The sequence below is a fragment of the Tupaia chinensis genome, unplaced genomic scaffold (assembly GCF_000334495.1).
Source record: "Tupaia chinensis unplaced genomic scaffold, TupChi_1.0 Scaffold000101_1, whole genome shotgun sequence".
NCBI lineage: Eukaryota > Metazoa > Chordata > Mammalia > Scandentia > Tupaiidae > Tupaia > Tupaia belangeri.
Window position 1 is genome coordinate 2,750,313 of NW_006159565.1, and position 11,255 is coordinate 2,761,567.

General features: G+C 43.8%; 2 protein-coding genes across 6 annotated transcripts in view; one reads left to right on the forward strand and one right to left on the reverse strand.

Annotated features, from left to right (window-relative positions):
- Positions 1-3,736, reverse strand: part of ZDHHC4 (zDHHC palmitoyltransferase 4) — a 16,475-nt gene extending 12,739 nt beyond the window's left edge. For 2 of the 5 annotated variants that reach the window (XM_006143627.3, XM_014585977.2), the window contains exons 1-4: positions 3,661-3,736; positions 2,898-3,087; positions 2,089-2,188; positions 1,830-1,954 (exon numbers count right to left, since the gene is read on the reverse strand). In XM_006143627.3, the coding sequence (XP_006143689.1) occupies positions 1,830-1,946 (117 nt within the window). In that variant the 5' untranslated portion in view covers positions 1,947-1,954; positions 2,089-2,188; positions 2,898-3,087; positions 3,661-3,736. The remainder of the gene's footprint in view (positions 1-1,829; positions 1,955-2,088; positions 2,189-2,897; positions 3,088-3,660) is intronic. The other 3 variants (XM_014585980.2, XM_014585979.2, XM_014585978.2) reach the window with 3 other exon arrangements.
- A 311-nt stretch (positions 3,737-4,047) lies between these two features.
- LOC102478250 (60S ribosomal protein L12) overlaps positions 4,048-11,255 on the forward strand; it is an 11,079-nt gene continuing 3,871 nt past the window's right edge. Inside the window, exon 1 of the mRNA XM_014585953.1 lies at positions 4,048-4,263. Within this exon, the coding sequence (XP_014441439.1) occupies positions 4,048-4,263 (216 nt within the window). The remainder of the gene's footprint in view (positions 4,264-11,255) is intronic.

The window sequence follows — 11,255 nt, forward strand, 5'->3', positions numbered from 1 at the left end:
CTCTTTCCCCTGCCCTGGGTTCAATGCCACATTCCAAAGTCAACCCCAAAGCACTAGGCATTAGCGCAGGTCCCTCCCAAGTCAATCCTGTCCCGTGGGTTACTTTCTCCATTTTGTTCACTTTGATTCCTGAAGGAGGGTAGGCAACCCAAGGCTCAGCCTTCTTCTCATACATTCCCCAGTTTCACCCATCAAGACCCTCGAAGAGGGCACTACTCACATCTATGGCCAATTACAGGGACCAAATACAGAAGAAAATACCACCCCTCAGAATGCTGGAATTATCAATTGCCAGAGTGCACAGATACTCACCAAAGAGACAGAGAGAGAGAGAGAGAGAGAGAGAGAGAGAGGGAGAGGGAGAGACAGAAACACCCCAGTGAGGTACAGTCACACTGCAATCCCTACGCCTCCATTGCTCCATCCCATCAAGATTTGGGGCACACACACCTAGTGAGTATGTTTTTCAGGCTGATGGGGCCAAGATTCGAAACACAGTCAGCCATGTGGGATGCAGCTGCCTTAATCACCAGGCTAACATCAGATCTGAGAATGCTACCTTATCTCAAAGCATCATCATACGATTACTTTCAGCTGTAATAAAAACAAAAACAGGGAGAGCCTCTGGTATACCACAACTGCCATTAAGAGAAAGAATAAATGATGGCTTAAACTCATGCTGGGTGGGACGTGTGTGCATGCATGCCCAAGATCCCAAGAGGAGAATGGAGGAAAAGGGATTGCAACGTAGCCATCTCCCCTGGGGGTGATTTCTTGCTTTCTGTCTCTGTCTTTTTGGCGAGTGTGTGCGGCCTACAGCAAACATCTCTCAAAAAAAAAAAAAAAACCAATGAATTTAAATAGCCTCTTTTTTGTCCACCTGTCAGGAAACCAGTGAGGCTTACAGACTAACAAAGTATTGAAAATTCAGATCCCAGACTGGCCCTGTAGCACACTGGGAGACAGATCTCACATGGTCAACTGAGGTTCAAATCCTGGCCCTGGAGGATTAAAAAACACAACAGGTACGTGTGTGGGTCTCCAAAATGCTGAAGGAATTGAGAAATAGAAGAAAATGGATTACAGTGTGACCACATCCCACTGAGAAGTTCTCTCTCTAGTAAGCACTGCTATCCTCCAGCAATTAAAAATAAAAAAATCAGGACCAGCAGGTGGCATGGTGGTTAAAGTGCTGGACACTCCCACATGGCCGACCACAGTTCAAGTCCCAGACCTGGTGGCTTGCTTTCTCACTTTCTCTCTCTCTCTCTCTCTCTCTGCCTCTCTCCGGTCAAATTTAAAAAATAAATAAATGAATAAATAAAATTTAGAAAAAAAAATGTTCGAGCCAACCCTGTACCCTAGTGGTTAAAGGAGCTGGATAAACACATGACCAATAGGTGTTCAAGTCTCAGCCCTAGTAGCTTGAGAAACATGCGAGGCATATGTACATATGTGCCAAAATCTTGACTTGAAGGAAAAATGAAAAAGACATTATGGCATGACCATGCCCCATTGTGGGGATGCTTTTTCCTCTCTCTGGCAAGCACATGTACACCCTGAAAAAAAAAAAAAAATTTAGGGGCCAGCAGAAGGCACTAAACTCCCACATAGCAGACCACAGTTCGAGTCTTAGACCCAGTGGCTCAAAAATCACACTGGGCATGTGTGCGCATACCCAAAAACCTGAAAAGAGAACAGAGGTGAAAGGACTACAGTGTGGTCATATGAATGATTTATCATTTGCCCTCTGTCTCTCTCCAGTGAGTGCATGAGCCTCTGGCAAAAAAAAATAATAATAATAATAATTCAGATCCAAGGATTGTTACCTGTGCTCCTCCCCTGACCAGGCCTTTCAAGCGATAGTTTTTCGAGCAGATGCAAATCGTAACAATACCAATCAGCACCAAAGCCAGGTAGAACAAAAAAAGAACCAGAAAGTCCATCCTGGAAGCTACAAAGAAACAGAAAATGTGACAATGTGCTATGAGTGAAGTATTCTCTGGGACATATTTCCAGATGTTAGTTTCTTAAATGGCTTCCAAAATAGAACTCATCAACCCTCAAGAACATACCAGAGAGTCTTACCTCTCAGTGGGGCCTCCTCGATGGTCCTGAGCTCTCCCCTTCAGGATAAAGTTTCTGAATCTAATGCTGTGGTCTGTTTGGGGGCATCTCCTGCCTGCAACTTCCAAAATAAAGTGAGGAAGAAAATGCATCCACCATCTTTCCTCCCTTGAAACAAATCATTCTTTCACTTCCTTAAGTATTCACATAGATATTAATACAGAATGTACTCAGAATAATCTGTTGACATTGCCGCCAGGATGAGCATCTCCTAGGGGCAGTGATGGGTCCTGCACCAAGGATCAGGCATTTTGTCCTATGAAGCGTCCCTCCAACAGTGGTTACAACCATCAGGGATCACCCAAGGGAACCAGAGTCAACTAATATAGGCCTGTAGTAAGAAACTGGAAATGGGGTCAGCTTGGTGAGATAGCAGCAATAACACACTGCTCAAGGGACGCTGGATCCATAAGAAAGATTGTGGGTTCAGTCCCTCAGTGAACCTGTACATGCCTGGCCACATGCTCATGATCCTGGTTGGCTAGAAAGAATGAGCGAAGTCATTAACTGCCCAGGCTAGCTCACTGTTTCACAGACTTGGGGGTGAGAGGGATCGCTCATGAAACCCTTTTGAAGGTTCTTGTCTCTCTCCCTCTCTCCCTTTCATAAAATAAAATTTCAAAAAAAAATTTTAATGAGAGAGAAAGAAACTAGAAATGTTAGAATACTAGAAATGCTTTGGCATTAGTAGTTAAAACTCTGCATAGGAATTCCAACTAAGACAACCAAACCAGATCAATTCACATAGAATAAACAACAGCAATTCTCACGAGGTAATCCAGGGTCACCAGCCTACACATTTATCTTGGCTGGATAATTTTCAGCAGGCAGCTCTGGCATTCCTTTTCCCAACATTCATGGAGAATTCAAACGGCAGCTCCTCTTGGGCAGCAGTAAGCGCCTGGCACAACAGGTAGCACCCCAAACTGCAGGAGGCATGCTTTCTCCAGGAGACTACATCTACAGACACAGAACCATTCAACACTCATGTAAGATAGCGCAGGAGTCAGCGGCGGAATACATTATGGGAAAGGATTCCGAAGGAGGGAGCGGGTGTCGACTGAACCCCAAGAGCGTGACTTCAGGAGAAAGACCTAATTGGGAAAAAATGAACCAGTACTCTTGGGTCTATCCCTCCCTATCGCTATTCCCATTTCTGAGGCACCCACAAAGGACCAAGGCAGAGTGTCTCCCAGAGGTTTCTTGTATTCGAGGAGCCCAGCGAATGGGCTTGGCCAAAGCTTTCCCCAGGCGGACAAGCCTAGGTAGTGGGAGGTGGGGTGCCGCAGGCTGCGAAGGGACACTAGGGGAGAATCTGTAACAGAAACAGAGAAGACATCAGGAGCCAGAGCCCGGCAAGAGGGATGGGGGCAGCCGGTTTGGAGGGGACACACACAGGGGGCACCTGGGCCCGCAGCGGGGTGCTGGTAGGACTGCAGCCCCACACGCAGAAGGGGGAAAGGAGGGTCAGACAAGCCAGGAGGTCAACCAGAGCCAGCCGGGAGGTCAAACACTCAGCAGAGGCGGCCTTACCGCCAGGCTCGGCCAACAGCCAGCCGAACCGTGCCAGCTCCTCCCGGGCCCGCCGGAGACTTCCGGCGGACTCCTGACGTCAGGGCGGCGCCCGGTGCGAGGCTGACTTCCGGCGGAAGTGTAAGAAGCGCGTCGTGGTACTTGAAGGATCCTTTTCTCAGCGTTCTCGCGGGCTCTAAGTTGTGGTTGCTTGTGATCGCTAGGAAATGGACTTTAGGACGCTGTTGCCCTTCACAGCCTCGTGCGAATATAAACGTCGGTGCCGTGAAACAGACCGAGCCGACCTGGGCAGTCGTGCCTCCTTCCCTCCCTGCCGATCTCGAGCCGAGCTTGGGGACCCAGGCGGCCGGGGCAGTCGCATTTAGGGGGCTCATGTACTGTGTCTTCATGGTGGACAGTTTGCTTTCCGCTAACAACCGCGTTGTGCTCTGTGGAAACCGCTCCTGCATCTTCCGCCGCAGAAGCGGGTGGAGGCACACACATCAGTCAGATTACGCTCCTCGCGTGTCCTTGCTCCTGCTGGCTCGAACAGCTCTGAACATCTGCCCCCTGGGGTGTCTCAAGGGCTTGACCACAAACCTTGAGGATAAAAGGGAGCTGATGGTAGGCAGACCTGAGGTGAGAGGAGCCGCTTCCAAACATAGCCTCCGGAAGGGCCCTGTGGGGTGCTGCTTCGCTCTGAACGCCTCTGAATCCCCTGAGGCTGGTCTGTCCTTTATGCCTCTGAATACCTGGGCCAGGCCTATCTTTCCTTTGAGGCGAAATGTCTGATCTCCATTCACTGGCTTTAAAGTTCTTGTCATTTCCTGTCCTTGCTACCTACCCTAGCTTCTTGATTTTCTTTTTAAAAACACTTCTTACTGAATTGGACACCTCTTATACATTGTATCTAGGGCTTTGATGGACTTATGAAACATGAGCACCTCCATTTTTGATATGACTCTGTTGTGACTTCCCTTTCCCTGTAAACTCCGCTATGTGTCTCCTAAAATTCCTCACGGAAAGCTTATCACCAGTAGATGAGCACTGCCGTCCATCCCTGCCTTCCTAACCGAGTATTTCTCACCAGCACATGCGTCATTTATCACCAGTGGTTACAGCCCGTTATTATCCAGCCAATTATAACTGTCCTTCCTGATAACTCACTTTTTTGGCTTTTGTTAACTGCTTTTGCATAACTCAAGGCTTGTACTTTCTTAGGTGTCTAGTTTTTTTCATAACTCAAATACTGTGCTTTCTTAGATGTGTAGTTTTTTCCTTTGTGGTTTTTGCCTTTATAAACCTTCTGAGGATCCCCCCCTGCTTCAGGGCTGCAAGGTTTTGAAGTCACGAGTCCTCTTGCAGTTAGTTGCTGGCTTAAATGGCTCCTTTAATTTGGCTCAAACTGAATGTCCTCTTATTCTCAGGCTAATTTGAATATAACACTCATAAACAGAAAACTAAAGTAAAGAAAACCAAAATCTGAAAATACAGTGTAACCACTGGTTAAGGATAGAACTGGTCTCAAATCAAGAATGAGATAGATTTCATCAATGTCTCCGGCTGACTCATGACCCTGTTGATAATTGTTTTGAATTAGACTTTTCACACACAAATGCAAAACTTTTATTTTTATCCCCTTTCATTTTTATCTGAATAATTCAGACTAACTTTAAATTTGGTTCAATCACCTATTTTATGCAGGGTTACCTTTCTTTAATTAAAAAAATTTATGTAAGTAGTGCAATATTATGTTCTCCTTATAAAAAGGTCATACTATACAGAACAAAACCAGAAGTACCCCTTGACCACTACCCCCCATCCCATTCCCTCAATAGAATTAATCACTCTTATATATCATTCAAAACCCTCTCCTATGCATTCGACAAATATGTATTGAGTACCTAACAAGAGAGACATAGATACGGGGAAAAGAGCAATAAAAAAATAAAAATAGGGGCCGGCAAATGGCATGGTGGTTAAAGGCCTTGGATTCCCACATGACCAACTGACCATGGTTTGAGTCCTGAACCTGGCAGCTTCCTTTCTCACTTTCTCTCTCTCTGGTCAAACTAAAAAAATAATAATAACATGGGGCCAGCAGGTGGCATGGTGGTTAAGGGCTCCAGACTCCCACATGGCTAACTATGGTTCAAGTCCTGGACCTGGTAGCTTGCTTCCTTATTTTCTCTCTCTCTCTGTAATCAAACTTGAAAATAATAAAGTTAAATAAAAAATAATTATTTAAAAAATAATAAATGGAATTAAATTAACAATTCTTTCAAAAACAAGAAAATCTTAACTTTAGAGTTTACATTGTAGTGTGTATATGTGGACATATAATTTGTTTGTCTTATACATAACATTTTCCATCTTGCTTTTGTTTGTTGCTCAATATGTTTTGGTGATCTTTCCACACCACTGTGTACACATCTACATTATATTTACCTCATTGTATGTATTTCATTATTAGCCATAATGGGGCATGGTCACATTACAGTCCTTTCTCCTCAATATTGCTGTCTTCTTGGGATTTGGGGGCACACACAAAATCCCAACATGTGTCCAGCATGTTTTTCCAAGCCTCCAGGGATAAGATTTGAATCACGAAGAGCCATGTGGAATCCACCTTTCTTAGCCACTAGACCATGGGACTGTCTACAGAATTCCAGAGTCTTAAAAGCATTTGAAAACCTGGATTTTTATTCTTTTATTTATGATAGAGTACTTAAGTGCCCAGGTGAGAGTGAGAGATACAGAAATATGAGCAACCTCTGTAACTCCTTCCTTGATCGTTCATCTCATTAGGTCCTGAGCACTCTCTCATGCTTGGCATGTTCCAGGTTGACCTGGCTGGGGATTTGAACTGCTGTTGCCATTTGGAATCTTGCTTCTCTTTAGCATCACACTACCATTGTACCATAGAGTGAGTCCCTAAATCTGGATTTTTATAACATAATTCAGATTTCTTAATATTGGCAGCTGGTTTAAGATCTTAAAACACTATTCAGGCTAAGCACAGCACACATGCAGTACAAATTTAGTCTAAGGACTACCAGTTTTCAACCTCTAATAAAACTGTTCCATTGTCAAATATTTAAGTTAATTTCAGTTTTCATTGTTACAATGCTGCAGTGACTATACCTACAGGAATTTTTTTTTGAAGAATTATTTTAGGGGACCAGCAGGTGGCATGGTGGTTAAGGCATTGGACACTCCCACATGGCTCACCACAATTCAAGTCCTGGACCTGGCAGCTTGCTTTCTCACTTTCTCTCTCTCTGTCTCTCTCTCCCACTCTATCCCTCTCTGATCAAATTAAAATAAATAAATAAATGGATAAATAAAGTTAAATAAAATAATTATTTAAAGGAAAATAAAAAGAATCAGTGGGGGACCAGAAAGTGGTGCTACTATAAAACTGGACAAACCACATAGAAAGATCCAAGTGCTTGTCCAGAGATCTCCCCAAGTGAGCGGCCTGTATGCATGCCTATGATTTGGGACTGGCTGAACCTGGGGGGGGGTGTTCATTGCATCAAGATCCTGTTGGGAATGCTTGTTTTCTTCCTTTCTCATGGAAGAAATAAACTTTTTTTTTCTTAAAGATAGATTTCTGCTTTAGGGTGGGTGCGCTCGCAGAGACACAGAAAGCAAGAAATCACCCCCAGAGGAGATGGCCACACCACAATCCCTTCTCCTCCATTCTCCTCTTGGGATTTTGGGCACACATGCACATGCACCTGGTGTGAGTTTTAAGCTGCCAGGTCCAGGACTCAAACTGCACTGCAGTTGACTACATGGGAGTCCAGCAACACAACTATTATGCTATCTGCTGGTCCCAACAGTAAGATCGTTTGAGAGAGAAACTACATTCACATAACTTTTATTAGATTGTTATAATTGTTCTATTTTATTAACAGTTATTGCTGATCTCTTACTGTGCCTAATTTATAAATTAAACTTTATCATAAATACATATGGATATAAAAGTGTACATAGGATTCGGTACTAACCGCAGTTTTGGGTATCCACTGAGGGTCTCGGAACATTTCCTGAGAAATAAGAAAAACTACTGTACTTATTTACATATGTACGCTAGGGTACATGCTAAGCTGCTTCTTTTAGTTTAGATTTCCCCCAAAAGTAGACCCTGAAAGAAGGATTTGGTACAAGTCTATTTTTTGAGATGTTTCCAGGAACCATGATGAGAGATTGAGAAAGTGAGAAAGAAAAGGGTAGATAATCAAGAAGCCAGATTTTGGTGAATAGGATATCATGGGGGCATTTCTCCTGAGAAACTTCAAAGAAGATGTCTCAGAACCGTTCCACTGAGGAGGAAGGAAGCTGGAGTAGTTCCCCAGCCACTACTGGAACTGTAACTCCCTAGAGCTGTGTACAGAAAGTACCTTCAGCAGACTCCAGCAGCCATGAAGACCTGCAGGAACTGTCTGCAGATGGCCTCCATGTGGACTGAAGGGATATGGGCAGGGCACTTACTATGTCTGTAATACTGTTGTGACACATAGACCCCAAAACACAATGGCTTTAACAGGAAAGATGTTTATTTCATTCACATACAGTGGCCCAGAGGTAGGTTCACAGTGCGGGAGTGATGGGCAGTTCTGCTGCAGGAAATTCCTGAGATTACAGTAGGATCTAGAGTCTTCCTATCTTGTTACTTCAACACTAGAACAGAAGCTCCAAAACATTCTCTGTTCACAGAACACATATTGACTCGGAAATTTTTTCATAGGTTCCCTAGACCAAAAGAAATAGCTAACATTGAGGGCCAGCAGATGGCATGGTGGTTAAGGCCCTGGACTCCCACATGGCCAACCACAGTTCAAGTCTCAGTATGTTTTTCCTCTTTTCTTTCTCTCTGGCCAAATTAAATAATGACAAATAGAATTAAATAAATAAATAACTTTCAAAATTTTTAAAAGAAATATCTAACAGTTATATCTATTTAATAATTAATGCCAAACAAGTTGTTGCCAGGGAGTATACTTGCCACAAATGGAGAGAGAGTAAGTGAGAAATCACCTCCTAATGGAATATGGTCATGCCATAATCTTTTCCCCCCATTTCCTTATCCTGTCAGTATTTGGCATACACAAACATGTACCTAGCAAGTTTTTCAAGTTGTCAGAGCCCAGATTTGAACTGTGGTCATCTGTGTTAGATCTAGCTCCCTATCCACTGAACTTAATTGCTAGGCTATAGGGCCAGCCCAGCTCTGCACAATTTAATAAGTATTTATGTCCTAATAACTTAGTGTCCTTTGAACACTACACAATTTTTTTTCTTTTTTCTTTTTTTTTTTTTGGAGAGGTTTTTGCTATAGGGCATGTGTACTCGCCAGAGAGACAGAGAGACAGAAAGTGAGAAATCACCCTTCAGGGAGAATGGCCAGCCACAATCCCTTCTCCTCCATTCTCCTCTCGGGATCTTGGGCACGCACACACATACACCCGGCGTGAGTTTAAGCCCCCGGGTCATCTACTGGGGAGTTCAGCAACACAGCCATTACGCTAACTGCTGGTCCCAATATTTTTAAAATAATTGTTTATTTCATTTTATTTATTGTCATTATATTTGACCAAAGAGAGACACACACACAGAGAGAGAGAAAGATAAAATGAGAAAGCAAGACACCAGGTCTGGGCCTCAACCCACAGTCAGTCATGTGTGAGTCCAGTGCCTTAACTACCACGCCACCTGCAGGTCCCTGAACATTGCACAATTTAAGTTTGTTTGTTTGTTTGTTTATGAGAGAGATAGATTAATTGATTGATTTTTGACAGAGTCTTGCCACGTTGTGATATTCCTGCTCCAGTCTTCCAGCTAGCTAGGCCCAGCAGTACACCTTTCCACACCGAAGCAGTTTAGGTTGGGCTGGAAACCAAACCCAGAAACCCAGCAGTGTCTTAGCAGCATGAGCCACTGTGGCTGAGCTACATTGTACTATTTACCAAGGCTTGAAACCAGATCAGAAGCCATCAACCACAAATCCATTTTCACAACACATCAGGAATTTAGCAATCTAATGTTGGACACATGAGCTAGTTCAAGCCAGCAATTTCATACAGGACACGGATGTTGCCCTGCTTCCTCAAAACTTTAGGATAACCTACAATACCCCTATGACTTCACTGTAATACAGTAAGGCACTTCCTGCAGTTTTTGGAGACTTGGCATTAGGGTATCATTCTTACCAATGATCACCACCTTCCAGCCCTGATAAAAGGGAAAGAAGATAATGAAAGGTTGTCTTCATTTTAGAACAGAACCTGAAAATTGTGCCTATCCTTTCCTGTTCAGACCTCATTGGCCAGAACGTAGTCACATGACCATATCTGGCTGCAAGGAGAGCTGGGAATGTAGTCTCCAGCTAAATTGCCTTGTGTCCACCTAGAACCTGAAAGACCATATTTACCAAAGGGAAAAAAATACAGGGACATAACTATCACAATCTGGATATTAATCTTTTGTTTCTGTTATAAATTCCAAAGATTTTCTCTGACATGTCACCTCCACACCACCTGCTGGCCCATTAATTAATTTTTTTAGACAGGGTTTTCCTGTGTCAGGATCTTCATACCTTAACTTCTCAAATAGCTGGGACTACATGTCTGTGCCACAGTGGGCCAGGAAACAAACCCAGGCCTTCCACGTGGCCTGAGCTTGCCCAACAGTATCAACCAGTGCCAGCTGCTACTTTATTGCCATGTATTTCTATATATAATCTTAAGTACCTTAACAGTAGGGATACATTCTGGGAAATGTGTTGTTAGGTGATTTCATCATTCTGTGAACATCATAGAATATACTTAGACGTATGCCATTACAAACCTTGATGGTGTAACCAACTATACACTTAGGCTATGTGATATTATCTTTCAGGACCACCATTGTATATGCAGTTCATAGTTGACCGAAACATGAGGCACATCTGTACCAAAAAAATGTGATTTTTCTTTAATCAACAGAGGGCATGTGTACTCACTAGAGAGAAAGAGAGAGAGAAAGCACCCCTTCAATGGGGCATGCCATCCCTCAGTCCTTTTTCCTTCATTTCTCCATCTCATCAGGACCCAGGGCATGCATGCATCTGCATGCATATTTTTCTTTCTTTCTTTCTTTTTTTTTGGAGAGGTTTTTGCTATAGGGCGCATGCGCTCGCCAGACAGACAGAGAGAGACATAGAGACAGAAAGCGAGAAATTACCCCCCCAGAGGGGATGGTCATGCCGCAATCCCTTCTCCTCCATTCTCCTCTCGGGATCTTGGGCACGCACGCACATGTGCCCGGCGTGAGTTTTAAGCCACCGGGTCCGGGACACGAACCGCGGTCGACTATGTGGGAGTCCAGCGACATAGCCATTACGCTAACTGCTGGTTCCCTGCATGCATATTTTTCAAGCCTCTGGGGCCAAGACTCAAATTGCAGTAAGCCATATTGGATCTGGTTTCCTACACACAGCACTTAACCATGGTACTATGTGGCTGGCCCCCCAAATGTGAATTTTATATTTGTTTACATTACTATAATCATAGTGCCTAGACAATTGTGTACTTTTTAAAATTTTGCTACAGAGCACAGACACTCGCCAG